Here is a 20,863-nt window from a genome sequence, read left to right as displayed (position 1 = left end):
TGGGTGTGGTTCATGGGCATGCCCTAAAACAATTATAATAGTAACATCAAAGATCACTGATCACAGATCACCATAACAAATATAACAATAATGAAAAAGTTTGAAATATTGTGAGAATTACCAAAATGTGACACAGAGACATGACGTGAGCAAATGCTGTTGGAAAAATGGCACCAGTAGACTTACTCCAGGAAGGGTTGCCACAAACCTTCAATTTGTAAAAAATGCAATATCTGTGAAGTGCAGTAAACTGAAGCACAATAAAATGAGGTAAGCTTGCAGCCAATTTAAAAATGGGCAAAGGACTTGAACAGACATTTTTCCAAGGTAGATATTCAAATAGCCAACAAGTACATGAAAAGGTGCTCAACATCACTAATCATCAGGGAAATGCAAATCAAAACCACAATGAGCTATCACCTCACACCTGTTAGAATGGCTATTATCAAAAATACAAGCGATAAATGCTGGCAAGGATGCAGAGAAAAGAGAACCCTTGTGCACTGTTGGTGGAAATGTAAATTGGTATAACCCCTATGGAAAATAGTATGTAGGTTCATTAAAAAATTACAAATAGAACTACCATATGATCCAGCAATTCCACTCTGATCTGAAGGTAACAAAATCACTATTTCAAAGAGACTTCTGCATCCCTATGTTCATTAAAGCATTACTTGTAATGGACAAAATATGGAAACAATCTAAGCGTCCATCAATGGATGAAAGGATAAAGAAAATGTGGTGTGTGTATATATATATATAATGGAATATTATTCAGCCATGAGAAAGAAAGAGATACTGCCATTTATGACAACATAGATGGACCTTGAGGGCTTTTTGCTAAGTGAAATAAGTCAGACAGAGAAAGACAAATACTGTATGATCTCACTTATATGTGGAATCTAAAAAAACCCTGAACTCATAAAAGCAGAAAACAGACTAGCAGTTGCCAGGAGTGGGGGCTGGAGGAGGTGGGGAAATGGGTGAAAGTAGCCAAAGGGTACATCTTTCCAGTTGCAAGATGAATAAGTTCTGGGGATGTAATGCAAAGTATGGTGATTATAGTTAACAATACTGTGTTGTATATTTGAAAGTGGCTAAGAGAGTAGACTTTAAAAGTTCTCACCACAAAAAAAATTATAACTATGTGAAGTGATGGATATATTAACTAAACTTATTGTGGTACTCACTTTGTGATTAATACATATATAAGATCACTACTATGTTGTACACCTTAAACTTACACAATGTTATATGTCAATTATATCACAATAAAGCTGGGGAAAAAAAGACAGTGTTCTAGCAAAGTAAAACATGGAGATATGATGTAGAATGATGTAGACTGAAAGGGACATCTTAGGTTTGGTTATGAGGGAAGATGAGTTTCATACAAAACAGTCAATCAACAAAATAAAGTTCCCATCAGAAATCTGGCTGGAGTTTGATTAATATATTTATTTATCTGAAAAGGATGATATAAAATTTGTACATAACAATATGGTGCATGTTTCCATTTATATAGGATTTGTATGTACATCCTCCAGTAAAATTAAATGGTTTCCTTTTCATATTGATCTTGTTTCTTTTTAATAATTTAATACTTAAAAGGCTTACTTTTGCTTAATATTGGTTGGTGTTTTTTTGTCAGTGTTGTCTGCTTTTAATTATAAGCTTTTAAAACAGAGAATCAAAATGATTTATATTGCTTTTGTTATGGTATGTTCCCCGTATAAGAATATCATTAGATAAGAAGAACAAAAGGAAATTAAAGAACACACTATGCTTCCTATATTTAAACACAGAGTTTATTCAAAAGGAATGACTGGAAATACTGTGCAATGATTCATTCATTCAACTACCATTTACTGAGCAACTACTGTGTGCCAGGTATACTTCTTGGGGCTGAAGACACAGGAGAGAACCAAAGAAAAAAACTTCCTGCCTGCAGAGAGCTCACAGTCCAGTAGGGGACATGCAAGGCCGGAGTGAGCCTGGAGGATGGGGTGGCTGGAGAAGACAGAGAGCCCAGGAGAGATGAATGGAGGCTGAGACAGAGACGGGGTAGAAGGACAGAAGACCAGCTCAGAGTCTTTGTGGACTTTAAGATATGATTTAGACTTTTTTTTTTTTTTTTTTTTTTTGTGAGGAGGACCAGCCCTGAGCTAACATCCAATGCCAATCCTCCCCTTTTTTGCTGAGGAAGACTGGCCCTGGGCTAACATCCATGGCCATCTTCCTCTACTTTATATGGGACGCCGCCACAGCATGGCTTAACAAGCGGTGCGTCGGTGCGCACCCGGGATCCGAACCGGCGAACCCCGGGCCTCCGCAGCGGAACGTGCGCACTTAACCGCTTGCGCCACCGGGCTGGCCCTAGGCTTTTTTTTAAGGATCACTCTCGCTTCTGTTTGGAGAATACATTACCAGAGGCAAGGCTGGAAGCAGGGAGACCAATAAACGGCTATTACGACTGTCCAGGAGAGAGATGATATGACTTAGGCTATGGTAACAGAGGAAATGCAGTGTGAGAAGAGGTCAGTCTGAAATTTTTTGGAAAGTAGAGCCAGTAAGATTTACTGATGAATTAGATATAGGGTATGACAGACAGGTAGGAGTTAGGATGACTAACAGAGCATTTACTGATCTCCAATTTCCAGGTTTCAGTGATTTGAAATTTCATAATTCTATTCAAATATTACCGTGAGAATACATTAATCATTCCATGACAATTCAGAAGGTATTTAAAGGTCTCAAGGAGTTTCAGAGTCATCATTCAAGCAGGGGTAATTGTCAACATGTTTAATAACCTGCAAGGCACGAGCATTGACCAATCAGTATAGAAACTAACCATCATGCTATACTAGTGCGCGTTCACCAATGATCAGGCCTGATTACAAATACCCATTGTTCTAAAGCTACAGGCAAAAGTGCTCACCAACACTTATGTTTATTTGTTTCAAAAGAATGTCTAATGTCTGAGTTTATTCTCTACTAGACTGCATTATATAAGACGTAACCTAATTCAACCAGTCGGTGTAGAGCAGAAATATTTTAGGCATATTTTAGGTTTGAGGATTAACTAATAAAGAAAGGAGAAATGGAAAGAATAGTTCTTTTTATAAAGGTTTTAAAAAAATTATTATTCTCTGAAGTCTGGTATTAAAAAAGCAAGACATATTTTAAAAATTAATTACATCAAATGTCCTTGCAAAACAAATTTGATCTCCTTAACTTTGTACTCCCACAAAGCAATTTTAATAATTTGCTATGATTTCGGGAGGAACAAGAATTCCATTACAGATAAAATTAATACAATCTTGCATTTACAAGTAAATTATTATTCTTAGCAATTAATGACTGCACATAAATATTAGTTCTAAGAATTGCCTCTATTTAGAGCTTGACAGGATATGCTAATAGAAATTTTTTTTCAGAAATACAATATATCAGTTTTAGCTGTGCATAAAAGAGCCAAAATTGATAGTGAAACATGCCATTTGAAAGTAGGAAAAAATAAAGCTAGAACGAAGTCTTCCTACGTTCACCTTCTATCACTATTCACATAAACTCTTAATTCTTTCAGCAAATGTCACCTGGGCACTGACCTGTGTGCCAGGTGCTGCACTGGGCACTGGGCACACAAAAATGAATTAGTCCTGGTGACAGTTCCGTGGCACAGAAATGTAAACACCGAATTACAAATACAGGGTGAAAGGGCTACAGTGTGGATATGGACACCGTCCCCTGGGAGCCCAGAGGCAGAGCCACTAACTGCATCTGTTTCTTTTCCAAATGAAGACGAGATAAAAAATATCTGAAGCCAGCTCCGGCGACACACAGAACCTGATCGCTTGTATCCAACAGCTTCCAGATATTCAATGCCAAAGCACACAATTTCAAACGGAGCCATTTCCAACATTTTCTGCAATGAGCAGGCATTATGTTTACAATTAGACTAAAATATTATATTTTAAAAACTATTTCCATCATGAATAAAAGTAATGTTTCATTAGATTGAAAGCAACATAATTAGCCACGTAAGTTTTCAAAACAAAAAGGTGTTTACATTAGTGCCCCAAATCAGTAAACAGTTATATTTAATAAAATAGATATTCAACTGCTTATGAATAATTTGGTCAGATTATTCAAGTATTTGCATGTGAATATTTTACACTGTTCTCCTTCAATTCAGTTTACTCTGTCACTTAACTATTTTAATGTCAGCTTTGTCTTTCCAATTATGTTTAAACTAGAAGTTTAGAACGTCGTGATGTAAAGCACTGGCTAACTCACAGCATAACTGAGGAGTGCAATTAATTTACACCCGTGGGCTGCTTTTCACCTTCTCCTCTTATTGCAGGGACACTGCAGAGGATGATCACACACAGCGGGAGGCCAGGGAGGAGCGGCAGAGGAGAAGAATAAATCACTTGTTATGCAACATGATGCGGGTGGGCGGACAGAAGGCTGGAAAGGTTTTCCCTCAAACTGTCATGCTTACGCACTGCAATTTGTTGAAATTCCACAGGAAAACAAACTGGAGAACAATGCTGTATATTCTAAAGTTTTCCAGCTTAAGAGAGCTAAACTGGAAATGGCTTCAGGCACTATAAAAGCAGACTTTAATTCACATGAAGATAAAGCCTAAATTGGAATCCACTCATTTGCTTGTAGGTATGTACTGTGTACTCTAGGAGAGTAATTTTAATTTTTATTCTCTTCACTCCCTTCTCACCAATGTTTTCTGTATCTTATAAGATTCTGCTGTCTTTTTCTTTAATTTATATTTATTTATTTATTTTTCCCTCAAAGCCCCAGTAGATAGTTGTATGTCGTAGTTGCACATCCTTCTAGTTGCTGTATGTGGGACGCGGCCTCAGCATGGTCGGAGAAGCGGTGCGTCGGTGCACGCCCGGGATGCGAACCCGGGCCGCCAGCAGCGGAGCGCACGCACTTAACCGCTGAGCCACGGGGCCGGCCCTGCTGTCTTTTTAACTTCAGTAACAAGAACGCATATGAGTAAATAGTTAAAAGAACCAACCCATTAAAAACCCCAAGTATATTCAAAGAACTTGAAAGGCTAAACCAGGATTTGTAAGCTAACACCTTTCTTTTTCGGGGAGGGCGAGGAGGGGTGGCAATAGAGACAAGATCATAAAAAGTCTCAAACTTCAGTATATCTTTTGCAAATGGATTTAATATCCAATGTAAATAATACCATAGAATAAGTATTTATAAGTCAATATAAAAATGAGTATGTCCAAAATGCCATAGACAATGTTAGAGGTACTTTATAGTTAACTCCTCTAAACGGTATATTCAACTATTCACAATTTAAGTTCTTTAGGATTATTTTGCATTTTAACAAATGCATTTACTCTTTCTTACTGAGCCTGTAAGAAAATAGTACCGATTTAAGCAAAGAGCTGTGGCCATGCTAAAGGGCATCCCATCATCTGGCAGAGGGGTTGAGCCTGAAAGCCTTTCTCAGGATTGCTTCTGTGGAGCAAAGGCTCCAGACTTTCATAAGGGTGTATAACGAACCTGCTCATGAATCACTCTGGTGACATTTCAAACGATCATCTAATTACTTGTTTACGTAACAGATAATATTCCGAAATCCTTTAGGATAGAAGGCATGAATATTCATTCATTCTTTCATTCAGTCTACAAATATTTGTTGTGTTCCTGCTGTTTGCCAAGCACTGTTCTAGGCGCTGTGGATATGGCAATGCACAAAACACACGAGGTCAGAGTGGCCTACAGTACATCATGGGAACTAATACTAAGGGGATTTCAACAGAAGAAAACTACATTCACAGTATTCACAAGAATTTTTATGCAAACTTTACTTTCTTATATTTATTAGGAAGACCACGCGAGCAGTGAACATTTCAGTTGACAGTCTGATCAAGATACAGAAAAGCTGGATTTAAACCACCTATAGACCTTAGAACAGAAGTAAAGCAGAATTCATGTACAGTAGAAGAGAATTTACCCCAAATAGAGAGGGTTGAACTTGTTCCAAAATATGGGAATTTTAGACATCTCAACACCAAAAGAGCATAGTGATCCAAACAGGCGTTTCAGAATTAATATGCATGTCTGCACAACTGCAATTCACAGCTTTACAACACTTGATATCCCAAAATATGTAATGGCTGAGATTTGACACAGCTCCAGTGTTGTCAGCAAGAGGCTTTGATGTGACATATTAATGCTGAACAGACTTTCACTGCTCTGTCGCTGTAACTCAGAGGGGCTACCATGAAATGCTGAGTAGCCATCTTCAGTCCTGAAGAGAGACTACAGCACCCTGACCTGCCCTGGCTACAGCAGATCATCCTTCAGTTACCAACAGTGTGCGTTTTAAAATGAGTAATCTCAGAGCAACTTCTAGAAACAAACGTTCTACTATATTCACTAAACATTCTTACTTCTGATGGCATTTGGTTTTTCTAACATACACACAAATGTGGGTTTGTGAGTGCATATCCCGGATGAGGTCTTCAAACTATCCACACTTTTCTCAACCTAAAAGTCATGGAACACTTCTCTTTCCATAAGACATTTTTCTCTAGAGAAGTGAAGGTTAATCAGTTAGGAATTTATAAGTCTAAAGTGTACTACTCACAAATAAGAACAAGTCTTTATAGCTCCCAGAAAAGGAGAAGAAAGATTTTGATTCTCATTCTCCATGCATCCCCACCCATCCCTCCACCCAAACTCTCCAAAGGGAGAAAGAGATCAGGAAGAGGGCACGTAGCACCTTCTAAGGGAAGTGTGAGCAATCAGGTAGTCTAACCACTTCATTTTACAAATCAGTAAACTGAGGTTAGAAAGACTGAATTGCCTGAGGCCATGATGCAGGCTAGTGGCAGAGACTTAACCAAGACTCTGCTCCCAATCTACCATTTGTTACCAAAGAGCTGGGAGACCCAAGCCTCCTATTTGACATTGAGCAAACATTTCCTGTGTCCTATGTGGTTTGCAAATATGTACTCATTTTAGTCCTCATAACAACACCATGGAGGCGAGGAAATATGGTTATCTCCATTTTACACAAAGAGAAACTGAGGTACCCAGACACTGGGCACTTTGTCGGTGTTACACAGCTGGTAAGTGGCAGAGCTGGGATTTGAACCCAGACAGTCTGGATGTGGAGTCCATGCTCTTAGCCACTATACCATGACACATCTCTCTGTGTCTCTGTTGGGAGAGACTTGAAGTTTGACCCCTACAATACACAAAGCCAGCAGCAGCACAAACAGATCAAAGCTCCTTTAACCAGCAAAAAAAAAACATGCATACTTCCAACTATATGACATTCTGGAAACAGCAAAACTATGGAGACAGAAAAAGACCAGTAGTTGCCTGGGGTTAGGAGAGAGGAAGGGATAAATAGGCAGAGCACAGAGGATTTTTTAGGTCTGTGAGACTACTCTATATGATACTATAATGGTGGATACATGTCATTATACATTTGTCCAAACCCATAGAATGTACAATACCACGAGTGAACCCTAACATAAACTACGGACTCTGGGTTATAATGATTTTTTAATGTAAGTTCATCAATTGTAACAAACGTACTGTTCTGGTGGGAAATATTGATAATGGGGGAGGCTGTGCATGTGTGGGGACAGGGGGCATATGGGAAATCTCTGTACTTTCTGCTCAGTTGTGCTGTGAATCTAAAACCACTCGAAAAAATAAAGTCTATTAAAAAAAAAAACCCAACGTGCACATAAACAATACTCTCCTCAGTTCCAACTCCCTTTCTACATGCTGTGTCTTACCCTTTAAGTCTAAGACAACAGATTTGCCTTGTGTTCATAGGAAATGCCAAATGAATGTCTTCCAAGTTCTAGTGACCTTGGCCTATTACTTAAAAAAAAAAAATCTTTCAGTGCCTCAGTTTCCCCATATCACAGATGGAGTAATAGGAGTATATACCTCACAGAGTTACCGTGAATGCTCATTAAGAAAAGGCATCTCAGGAGCTAATAAGAGTGTCTAACTCATAATAAACATTCAACACCTGCCAGCGATTACTACTCCGACCACAACTATTGTTAACAATACGCTTGAAAAACCAACCATCTTGTAGGGTTATGTTATACATACACAAGGCAGACATACGGTATACTAACTCCAGAGAGGGTAAATAGTTAAGCTGTCCTAAATTATCCCTCTTGAGGTAACAGTTAATGAAATGAATAAAAATCACAGACATGATGATGCTATTCTAACTCCTTATATGTGGTTCTGTGATTTTAATGCACTAGTGGAGAGCAAGGATTGGCATTCCGAGAGGATATCAATTGTCCTTCTTTACAGTCAAGAGATTATTAGTTGGATTTACAAAGCTGGCTCTAAAGGCAAAAGCACTGTGTACATACACACTTATGTCCTTTCTTAATAATTTCCATTGCAAATAGTATTTATTGTCTGTTAGCCACAAAGGCGCTCAGACAGCACTGTGCCAAGGACAGGTGTAAGTGAAGGAAACTTCATTGGGTCTTAAAACTGAGCTAATTTTTGGTAGTCAGGTTATTATGTCTTACTTGAATATTTGGTGGATAAAATATTACTCGCAACTTAAATAAAAGAAACCAAGATTTTTCCTTTCACTGCTATATTAGCAAGAGTTATTATTCCATAGTCAGGTATTTGTCTTGCAGGAGCCCTATGATAATGGCCTAACGAGGTTTTTTAAATCAATATCACTTTAAACAAATCAATGAATTTGATTTACTTATTTTAGCCAGGAATAGCTGACAAGCCTAGAAGTCATAAGACCTAGTATGGGAGATTAGAGGATTATTCAGCAAATATTTCCTCTCTCCGCTCTTCCCACCTTCTCTGCCCCACTGATAGTATTTTGTGTGAACAATGGGATGTTAGTGGTATTAACACAAGCAGAGGCTTGAAACGTGCCTGTGGCATTGGGCCTGTGCTCTTGTACTCCTGTCTCGTCACAGAAAGAGCATTATTTTGTAGCTGCCATTCCAAGGAGGATGAGTGATGTGTGGAAAGACCTGAATCCAAACTGCAGCTTGGAGGCAAGCCCTCCAGAACCCAAAGATCAGCTGAAACCACCTCACCACATGAGCTAGTTTAACAAATACTTGGCATGAGCAATTAACAAATACTTATCGGTGTATGGCAGTGACTGTGGGGTGGTTTGTTTCGACACTGTCACGGTGGAACTGATTGCTACATCTGGTTCTGGCCCAGTGCTACCTTGTACCATGAGGCAGGGCTTTCCTCACCAAGCTGCAGCTTCATCCATATTCCTGTCTACCTGCCCTGTTACGAGGACCTCATGAAATAATGCACATGAAAGCATTTGGCAAACAGTAAAAAACTGTACAACGCAAACAGCATCACCAACTCACTAGCACTTAAATTTTTTGCCATTATTCTGTGTTTTTAAGAAGTCTCAAATGCTGAAAATTTTACACAAATTCTCCAATTGCAAACACCATACTGCTCTCTGTGTTTCCAATGTCCCAGGGACAGAGGAGAGAAAATCATTCTTTCACCCTCTGCTCGGTTCAACCACTTAGTCGTGAACTCTCTCATACTGGTGTGGAATCATGCTCAAGATGGTCAATTGTGCAAGGCTTAGGCCTTGTGGAGTCCCACTCCTTCCCTGGAGACATAGTTTCATACTCAAAGTACTGTGGTCAAGACCCAACTTCAACATAGGAATCAACTTTTCTTGTTTTAGATCTAAACTTCCAATCCCCTTGTCCCCCTTCCTAAGACCTTGATTTTTAAAGGTTTTGGAAAGATGTTTAGGGTCAGGAGGTATAGAGAACTTTTTGCAATGCACAGATTTGTAGTTATGTATTTGCTGGCATTTATTGTGAGCAGGATAAATATAAAACATCAAGTTACAAATTAGGGAAAGCAATAAAAAGTGTACAGTTGACTTAGGGTAATGCCAACGGTATATAACAACTCAAATGTTCTATTTTTAAGGAGATGACAATTCTTTCAGTACCTTGAAAATTATCAGTGTCTTCATTTAATTCTGATCTCTACTCTTAGGCTAAAATTTTAATTCTTCTCTTAGACATAATTTTAATCAAATCACACAAATTGGACAGCGTCAAGGATTTTAATCCTCTTTGGATGGCGGAGGAGTAGGATTATTGTAGAGATAGAGAAGTTTTTATTTGATGATTGGCATTCCATGTCAACTTTGGTGAGATGAGGTATGGATAACTCCCAAACTGAATTTTACAAAATTCCAAGAGTAGGAGTAATGAAACCAGTCTAACTGAGGATTTTTTTTTACAAGGCTGCAATCAGAAAAACTTCATTTCTCCTTGAAAATTTAATCTTATTACATTTTCTCTGGCATTTCCTAGACACTCTGCTAGTCTCCATCATTACTGATTCCCTCTAGTGAAAATAAATGGGAAATTCTTCAAGCAGATATCACAGAAAAAGTTAGCACAGACAGTCCCTGCTTTGCACTGAAATGGGTTTCACAATTCATAAAGATATTTCCCCTCACAGGTCTGCCTACTGGGGAGGAAATGAATTGTTATTTTACATTTTTGAGTGATTATCACGATTTTTGGCTGTTTCTTATTTTTATCTTATAGCATTGGATATATCTATGACATTTCATATCAAATCCTTGGCCAGCTATGGACCTGTGGGGAAAAACTGTCCCCCACGTCTATAGTATCACTGCTAACTGGTGTGAGAACCATTTCCCCCAAGCCAGGACTTGCCGTTATAGAACCTTCTCGACCCAGAGCTGTAGGCAGAAACTGCCAATCAAGAGGAGTTCACACTTGAGAAGAAGCCTCTTTCCATCTCTGCAACAGCTCCATGAATTTGGTAGTCAGTAGGTCCTTTTGAAAAGATAAAAAATCAATTTCCTTCCCTGCTCAAAAACCTTCCAATGATTCCTCTCACACTTCAAATAAAATCCTAACTCCTCACCTTGCCTTCCAGGACCTGCCCCTCTGAACTGTCTCCTGCTCATGAGAATATCCGAAGCACAGTTACCATTGCTTGAAAGGTGGCCTCTCAACGTTGGCATTCTCTTCCCAGCTTGCAGCCACCAGTGACCTCCCAGCATTACCGCCACAATCAGACAGCAGGAAAGTAAAGGCAGTCTGCCCTTCCTGTCATGTTTAACTTTTTTTTTTTTTTTACTACTTCTGCTCTATAAAGTTCTCTTATTTCATAAATTTACTAACTAACTGGCTTTTTCATTATGTGACTGGAGTGGCATTTATTGGTAGGAGGAGGAACCGCAAAGTTGAAGAAGGTGGTGGTTGATGGTGGGTGGAGAGAGCTCGAAATATCCTAAGCCCTGAGTCAGGCAGACCCACAGGGTTTTTAGCAATAAAAACTGAGATAAGAGCCAGATATTTGCCTAATAATTTTTAAAGTCCATTTTTACAACCATCACATAGTTATACTCTTGTACATTCAGATGTAACCCATAAACATTACAGTTTATATCAATCAATCAATCAAAAAAACAGACATAAAAAGAGATTCTTGAGGTAAAGCATTAAGGGCAAATGGGAAAGGAAGTACCAGCAGAGGACACTGTATAAATGGTACAAAATATTATTTTGTAGTTACGTGACCTTAACAGTTTAAAAGCACTTTTATCAATTATACAGCTGGCTCAAATTCTCTTAAAAATAAGTAGAGTATAAGTAAATAAAAAGTAATAAAGAGAATGTAAAAATAGATGATCACATTTGATTTCCATAGGAATTCCGTGAGCTGGATGGAGCAGACATGAGTCTTCTGGAAGAGTAAGGAAGACATCTCTGCACACCCACAGGTGTCCCCTCACTGCAGGTGTGGTCTGCGCAGGGCAACAAACGCCACGGCATGAAGATGCTCTCCTCTCAAGCTTCCTGCCCTGAATATCCCACCCAACCATTTCTGCTGCTTCCACAGCTTTTTCATCACTTTCTTCAAGACCAGGGGAAAGCCAAGTATGTGAATAAAGGCTAAGAGTTCAAACTTTCTCAGGTCTGCAAATCATGAACCCGGGAAGTTCTCATAATATGTACTAAGGATGGCACATATGAAACTAAACATCCACAGAGGGCATTCTGGAGTTGACAGTTTACTGGAAGCACAGGTTTAAAGGGCTTAAGAACATGCCCATACTTAGCAGGTGGAGGGTGGGTTCTGGTATCTACAAGAAGATATAGATCTTTTCTAAGACACACAAGGCAAGGCTGAGAAGAGCCTGACAATTCTCCCTCCTACTTTTGTGCCTGCAGTCAGGGAAGCTCGCTTAAAGAGAGGCACAGACATCAGTGAGAATCCCAGGCTGGGAACTGAAAGACCTGTGCTGGGGTTTTGGCTCTGCTACATACTGAAGATGTGGCCTTGGGGAAGCCACATGATCTCTCTGAGCCTCAGTTTCCCAGTTTCCTTGTCTGTAAAATGGGATAACAGTATTAGGACAATAACATTATAATAACTCAGAGTTATTCTAAATATCAATTGAAGTAATATATTAAAATGTTTTGTAAATAATAAAATAAAACATAAAATGTAAGGTGTTAGCACCATGGAATTTTATTTCTGAACTAATTTACACCTTTTTTTGGAATTAAGAAGTCTGGATCTATTCGGGTTTGGGGCCCCATTCAAGCCTGTGAATGGGCAGGACTTGAGAAATTTTTCACCTCATTACAAAGCCCTCGGACAACTAAGTCCATATTTAAATGTTGTCTTCCAGGTCAATGTATCTGTAGGCTTAGTTTTGGGTAGAATGTTTAAAATACTACCATTCTGCAATTTGCCTCCAATGGCAAATTCTTCTGTTTTTATCCTATTTCATTCATTGAAAGAAATTCTATCTTTATCAAACTTGCTTAATCAAGCAGCCTTTTGTATTAGATAGCTTTCTCTTAGGAATAATATAATCACTTTAGAAATGCTCTGTTCTCTTGCTTGATTTGGGAAAACAGAATTATTTAGTGTAAATTTCATTACTTTTAATTGCTTCTGGTCTAGCAGCATTTTTTCCTCCCTGAATTTTACAATGACTTCCTTTTTTAAACTCCTGAATAATAATTTGTCATTAAACAGCAATTGAATGCCCCTTTTGTGGGAAGCATTTAAAATATGAATAAAAGTATCAAACATGGAGTCTACATGTTATTTTGGGGCCCAACTATTTTATACAAAGTGATATTTGTGGTTCTATGTATTTTGCCAAATACAGAGATCAGATCCTCTCTACTTTTCTGATATTTTCTTTATAGACTAATTGCCAATAAAATGTTCATTAGAAGAAGGTCAATGAGAAATCGTGATACAGATCCAGTAGCATGATCTTTCACGGAAAAAGAGCACTGAACTGAAATCCAGGAAGACATGGGATCTACTTCCACCTCTGACACAGACTTTAGGGAAGTCCTTTAACATCTCTGATCTCAGGTTCCTAACCTTACAAAGGAGAGAGCAGGGCTAGATGCCCCCAGGAGCTTCTTCCAGCTCTAATGTTCAATTTGCTTAAATAGTTATGGCACAACCTAAACACCACCCTACTCCCAGCTCAAGCAGCTCTGGGGTTTCCTTGACAGCAGGAAATTCCAAAGTCTTCTCAGAATTCTCAGTCCCTTGTGGTGATTCTACCAGTCTGGAGAACCTCAAATGACCACCTATGTTCTGCCCTGATCTAGGGTGACCACAATTCCACAAAGCAAACAACCCCTCAAATATGTACACAAGATGTGTTTTTTGAAAAGATCAATGCTAAATCTGTCCTATAACAAAGAATTTCAAGCATCACTTCACCAGAGGTACAAGAGCCACGTTGCCTCCGTCGATATAAAGTAGCAGGGGACAAAGCAGGCGGAAGAAAGTGATCTTGGGATTCACACGGGGAAGGCTTTGACTACCCCAGAGGGAAACTGAGGCAGAGAGCATTACCCAAAAGCATTCCGTTAATGAGCAACTATGAAATGAGTGAAAGGAAATGTGTCTTAATTTTGCAATGGGCTCTTACTTCTTGTTAGAGAATAGATTTTTGCTTGTGATGAATCTAATCAAAGGTGACAGAATTACTGAAGTGCTGAGAATACCACAGTGCAACCTCTCACCTCCGAGGCTGGACCACAGCAAGCATCCTGAGGATAGTGATAAAAGCAGTCACTCTGGTATGGGGGGGTGGGGTGGGAGGGGGAGAGACTGGGTCCGGGGTTGGGGGGGGAGGGAGAGACTCCTACTTTTGAGACCATAAACCACAGAACCCTGAAGGTTAGGGAAAAGAAATGGGAAGGCAATCAGGTTCAAAGAAACAGACTCACTTCCCATTTCTTCCAAGAGAAAATTAAACAGAAGTAAATGTTGGAAAGCAGTGGCTTCCAAGGTTAGACTCCTTATTATATGCAATACACACACACGTGTGTGTGCACGTGTGTACCACATATTTATTTATTGATTTTATGCAGCTGTGGCCTGTCCCAGCTGCCTGGTTGCTATGGGAATGAGCTGAGGTTAAGAAATTTTGTGTTAGCATAAATGTAAGAGCAGAAGGGGATATATACAGGCTAAATACTAAAGAATAAAACTTAGTTGTTACTTAATTGTTCTTTTACTATTTTAACAATTGTTCTTAAAATGTTTCTCCAGTTTTGCTATACTTTCCAAGGGAAAACGATGTTAAGTTCTGAGCTACAATGGAGAAGTTGAGAAGGTAAGATAATTTTATTCATCTCTCCGCTAGGCTCCTGTCACAGTCTCCTCACTGGTCTCCCTGCTTCTGCCCTGGCCCCCCTTGCTCAGCAGAAGAGCCAGGGTGATCTTACTAAAATGGAACGCTGCCTTGCTCAAAACCTTCCAGCACTTTCTGTCTCCTTCAGAGTAAATGGTGAAGGACTCCTCGCAGCCCTCCAGGTCCTCCATGACCTGCCGCAGCCCCTGTTCCCTCTGACCACATTTCCTACCCCCTCTCCTTCCTACTTCAGGGCCTGTGTACTTTCTGTTCTCTGTCTGGAAAGTTCTTTCCTGAAATATCTTCATGGCTTTCTCCCTCATGTCCTTCAGTCAAATGTCATCTTTTCAGTGAGCCCTTTCTCGATACATTTGTAAACCACCCCCTTCCCCGGCACTTCCTGAACCCATTTCTTGCTCTATTTTCCTCCATAGTACTCATCACCACCTGATATACTACATATTTTACTGATTATATGTCTCTCCTACCTATTAGGGATCTTGTGTGTTTTGTTCACTGCAATATCCCCACTCCCTGGCCATACAAATGGTGCTCAATACATATTGTTGAATTAATAAATGAATTTAACTTATTCTATAGAAATTAACTATAAGAATAAGTTAATTTAAAAAAAAAAAAAAAGACCTACTAGGTAATTAGATTAGAATATGTTGAAACCAAGAGACTCATCTTTTTAGTTTTATTCCTGACCTAGATCAAAGCCTTAAAATAATCGATTTGAAAACATAAATTGGTTTTTCCTACAAAGGTACATATATAAATTTATACATATACCTATAACAGCAATTAATTTTTAAAAATATATAATGACTCCACCATTCTAAACCACCATGGCTTTTTTTCTCTCAAGGCAGAATTCATTCACTTAGGTGAGTCAAGCAAGATTTCAGAGTGAAGATTATTTTCAAAATTGCTAAAAAATTGGAAAGGATCAGATTTTAACATTCCAGAGTAGCAAAAGCTCTTCATAGACAAAGGGATACTTTCTCAAATATATAAAGAACCCCTAGAAATTGATATGAAAATGACACACAAGTATAAATTGGGCAAAAGATATTAACTGTTCACGAAAAAGGAAATGCAAGTGATCCTGAAACATATGAAAAGAAGCTCAACCTCATCATAAAAAGGAGCATGCAAATTAAAATTATATTGAGATTCCTTTTGTCACCTAGCAGATTGAAGAGATCTAAGAGTTTGGCCTGTGGAGTAGAGAAGCAGCATTCTCCTGCATTGCTGGTAACAAAGCCAACTGGTACCATCCCTTTTGGACAGTAATTTGACAGAATTGTTTAAAATTATAATTATATATACTTACTGATTCTTAATCCTACTTCTAGTAATTTATCCTCCACACATTCTTGCATACATGCAATGTGTATAAGTACAGGGTTATAATATACATCATAGCAAAGCACTGGGAACAACCCAAATATCCTTAAGTAGCGAACAGGTGACATTCATACAATGGAAAATGATGCAGCTGTAAGGGAAGAGGGACGCCTCACTGGCTCCTCTCTATAGTGACATGAGAAGACTGACAGGATACATTAACGAGAAAAGCAAGACCCCGAATTGTGTTTAATATGGGAAATATAAAACTATATATTCGCAATGTCTTACATTCACATAAAGAAAAGAAACATAAGAAACTAATAAAACGCGGGACTGCGGTGGGGGCAGCGGTTCTGGGGAAGTGGGCAGACGACAGACAGGGGAGGGGAGGCTTCGCACTATGCTGCTATTTTATATTGTTGGATATTTTGAATTGCTTAAATTTATAATCTTCAAAAATTAAGCAACGTACGTCTGATCTAGCAATCTCACTCCTTGGTATTTACTCAAAGGAGTTTAAAACTTATGTCCACACAAAAACCTGCACACAGATATTTATAGCAGCTTTATTCACAAGTGCAAAGACTTGGAACAATCAAGATGTCCTTCAGTAGGTGAATGGATAAATAAACTGTGGTACATCCAGACAATGGAATATTCATTGCTAAAAAGAAATCAGCTATCAAGCCATGAGGAAACTTAAATGCATATTACTAAGTAAAAGAAGCCCATTTGAAAAGGCAAACATCTTATATGATTCCAACTACACGACATTCTGGAAAAGGCAAAACTGTAGAGACAGTAAAAAGATCAGTGTGCCACGAGTTGGGGAGGAGGGAGGGATGAATAGGTAGAGCACAGAGGATTTTTTAGGGCAGCGAAACTACTCTGTATGACACTATAATGGTGGATACATGTCGTTCATTGTACATTTGTCCAAACCTGTGGGATGTACAACACCAAGAATGAATCCTAATGTAAACTATGGACTTTGGGTGATAATGATGTGTTAACAGAGGTCCATTAATTTTAACAAATGTACCAGAATAGTGGATGATGTTGATAATGGGGAGGCTGTGCTTGTGTGGGGCCAGGGAGTATATGGGAAATCTCTGTACCTTCTGCTCAATTTTGCTATGAATCTAAAACTGCTCTAAAAAATAAAATCTATTAAACAAAACAAAACGAAGCATGTCCTCATGGCTCAGACGTTTCTGTTTTCCCTCAGACTTTCTAAGGCACCCTTTGGGGGTAGAATAAGGAGGTGGAGAGTGGGGGTGGGGCAAGTGGACTCTAGCACTGATATTTTTCGCCTCTGGGAACGTGCACCTTCTTCCCCTGGAGTATGAGGTCCAGGAGGTCAGAGAGCAGGACTCCCTGATGGTCTGGGTAAGTGGTGCATGAAGAGACGCATAGATTTGCTTCCTTTGCCTCAGTCTATGATCTTTTCTCCCCTTGACTCTTCTCAAGCCAACTCAGGAAGCATTCATCACATCTACTCTTATCCACAAGCCCCAAGTTTTGCCCGGATTATCTTTCTTGCTTGTCAGCACCCATGCCTTACACCATCTAAACATGGTATTCTTCTAGACCCCCATTACCTTCTATGTATTGTGTGTCTGTAGTGGCACTTGTATATGATATTAATAACTTAAACACATACATTCTAATTTATATATGTCTACCAGAAGAGTCACATAAATAATGTCTGTTTTAAACATTCAATATAATTCAAGGCAACAAACATTAACTGAACCCCAAAATATGTACTATGCATAGTCCTTGATGTCATGAAGTTCCCAATCTGTTAGCTTAATTTGCACTACATCATAGTACTTTCCAGAACATATTTAATAAATGCTTTTGTATGTTGTTGGTGAAGATAAATTCTATTCACACCAAAGTAAACAAATGACTCCATGTTTTCTAGTGCAGAAACTTGGCAGGCCAAATGGCTGTCTTAACTGTTCCTGTCTGCATCTAACTTTATTCATTTAAAATCTCTTCAGCGTCTCCTCTGTTTTACTTCCCTAGGACTTAAGACGTTAGATACTAACATGGGGAAGCTAACCTTCTGTATGAGGCCACACCCGGGGCATTTATAAAGAGCTGTGTCTCACTTATACTCCATTAGGAACAACAGGAGCGGTTAGTGGCTGCTTCTTGCTTGGTTAAAAAAAGAAGGAAAAAACCCATCTTAAGTTGTTAAGTTTCTATAGTCTTTTAGAACACAGAAGTTATTTAAAAATTTCAGTAAAAGTACAAAAAGTTCTTGAGGCAGCTGAAGAAGATAAAAGAATTCTCAGTACACTGTACACTTTCAGAAGAAAAATATTAAGAATAAAAATAGTTTCCCAGCTCAGTCATTCTTTGGGATTGATAATTTATTCCTGATGGTTCCCCAACAGAGGGGAAGAGGAGAAAAAGAATATACTTGGATCCCATAAGAGAAAATATTCATAGTTCTTTTCTCTCATAAAATAATGGACTATTAGATCTTCCATAAAATCCCTTTCAGTAATTTTATGGTGGGTCTGCATTTTATAATCCGTGTTTTGTAACCAAGAAAAGAAAAAAAAAACAACTAACAAGAGAACCATTTTAAAATAATTCATTCCACTGATTGTTATTAAATTTCCAATTCCAAACCTTTCATCCCTCCTATAAAAATTAAATAAACTATGTTTGAGATTCTTCCTCTGTTAAGTGTTATCATTAAAACTGAAAGTTTCTTGACTGCCACCTACTGTTGGAAAAAAAAAGTGACAACTTATTTAAAAGTTCTGCATTTTCTCTCAGATTTTCCAGTTTAGGTGTTTAAATATTTTACATTTAAAAAGATTGAATGCTGTACAATAGGACATTCAGAACATTTTATATATTTAAACTCAAATTAATTGACCATAGACTACTAGTTTTTTAAAAATAAATCAGAATGTGATGTTTTCCTTTTTATGATTTAATACTTTTCTTGTATTACTACAACAAGTCACACAGACGGATTGTAGCACCCTCATTTAAATTTTGCCTTTATAGACATGAATGCTAGCCTAACTGATGATGAAATGAATGGTTACTTCAAGATTAGCCAGTCAAATCAAACAATGTACACATGGTGAACATCTCTCATGAGGGATGTCGTTAATTCTATCTTTATAGACAAATGAATTGTGAAAACAAAGGGACAACTCCACTAATAGGCAGAATACACAATGACAAAAGGAACCAGAATTTTTCAAGGTAACACATTAACTTGAAGAGAAACATTTACATATTCACCCTTTGCATATAGGAAGCATAGTCATGTGTAATTAATGAAACATACCTGGCTTAAAATGTGGTAAAGAATGCACTCCAGGCCACGTGTCTTCATTTGGCGTTCCCAGAACCTAGTGGAGAGCAGGAAATTGTGGAAACAGACTTATTATTTCCAAAGCACTCAAAATTCTCCAGTGTAGAAAACAGTACACTGCATATGATGAAACTCTGGATTTTTTTTCCATTATCGTGTGCCAGCAATTTTATTTCAGTAAAAACAAACCCAGCTAAAGCGCCACCCAAGATGAACGTCTGTGTTTTAACAAATGCAGCTGAATGCGGTAAGACAAGTTAAATCTGCTGCATTTTATCAACTCCAAACTTAATAAGTAGGCTATGGACTAAAACGATAAGTTGTCATCTTCATGGAACTGGATAAAGCATGTATGTGTCCCTCATGATTCTTTCATGAGCTTTTGTCCTTCACTCCAGTATCAGACGTCTCACCATTTAACAGTTCTAAGAATTCTGTCATTTCTTCCCCCACATCCTCATCCGAGCATCATAAGTTTTCAAAGAAGCAGAACAAACAGCTTGGGAGGCTCACATTCTCTACTGGCCGTGCTGCTCATTACAGTTAACATCTTTAATTATGTGACTTATAGTGTCCGTGTCCCAAAATACTGCTCTCCCTACACTTTTTCCTTTCTCTATCCACACGTCCACCTTCTTTCCCCATTTACTTGTCTATCACCACAATGTTTGATCTGGTCGAAGGAATTAAAGGGCACTTCCAGCTCACATGTAACTGGGCACACACTCCATTTGAATTTTCAGTCCCACTGTCTATCGCTGTTACACTCAATGATCATGGTAAATCACCGACTGAGAACAGAGGACTTGAAGGGTTAAGAGACCAGGCCCTGGGGACAGACTGCTTGAGTTCAAATCCTTGCTCCCCTGCTTATTAACCATGTGACCTTGGGCAAGAAACCACCTCACTGAGCTTCAATTCCCTCACTCAGAAACTGGAGAGGATAACAGCACCTGCCTCACCTGTGGCAAGAACACCACCCGGCAGGTAGTAAGCACTCTGTAAGGCTTAGATGTTATTCAAAGCACCCACAGAACACGGGGTCAGGTCAGGGATGCTCTGGCCATGTGGGAGAATCTAGCCTGCCCGCTATTTCCACAGTGACTCCCTGTAACTCAAACTATGATGGACCAACACGGATAGTCAAACAGGTTAGACAGGACGAAACGTAAAGCCAGAGCTGGCAAAAGACGAAGGGCAGATATCACGGGAGGAAATGAAGCATGTTCACGTCCTCTCTGAGGATTAGCAGGTACTACTAGGCAACAAGGAAATACAGAACTCTGATTATTTATGCGGTTATTTACTGAGGGGGACAGGGCTGGGATGTCAAAGGGTGGCACACAGCAAGTGCCTCACTCACTGCCTCCTACTCTGGTGAGTCAGGGTTAAACATGCATTATGTTCCTCCGTGACACACTGAATCT

At 38.8% G+C, this 20,863-nt stretch overlaps 1 protein-coding gene across 4 annotated transcripts in view; it reads right to left on the bottom strand.

Annotated features, from left to right (window-relative positions):
* Positions 1-20,863, bottom strand: part of CDK14 (cyclin dependent kinase 14) — a 550,404-nt gene that overhangs the window by 128,927 nt on the left and 400,614 nt on the right. For all 4 annotated transcript variants that reach the window (XM_087417863.1, XM_014788156.2, XM_087417812.1 and 1 more), the window contains one exon: positions 19,410-19,473. In XM_087417863.1, coding sequence (XP_087273989.1) covers positions 19,410-19,473 — 64 coding nt within the window. The remainder of the gene's footprint in view (positions 1-19,409; positions 19,474-20,863) is intronic.

Source organism: Ceratotherium simum, chromosome 1, assembly GCF_057802395.1.
Source record: "Ceratotherium simum simum isolate JZ-2026a chromosome 1, ASM5780239v1, whole genome shotgun sequence".
Classification (NCBI taxonomy): Eukaryota; Metazoa; Chordata; class Mammalia; order Perissodactyla; family Rhinocerotidae; genus Ceratotherium; species Ceratotherium simum.
The sequence above is the reverse complement of the archived record's forward strand: the minus strand, read 5'-3'. Positions and strand labels throughout refer to the sequence as shown.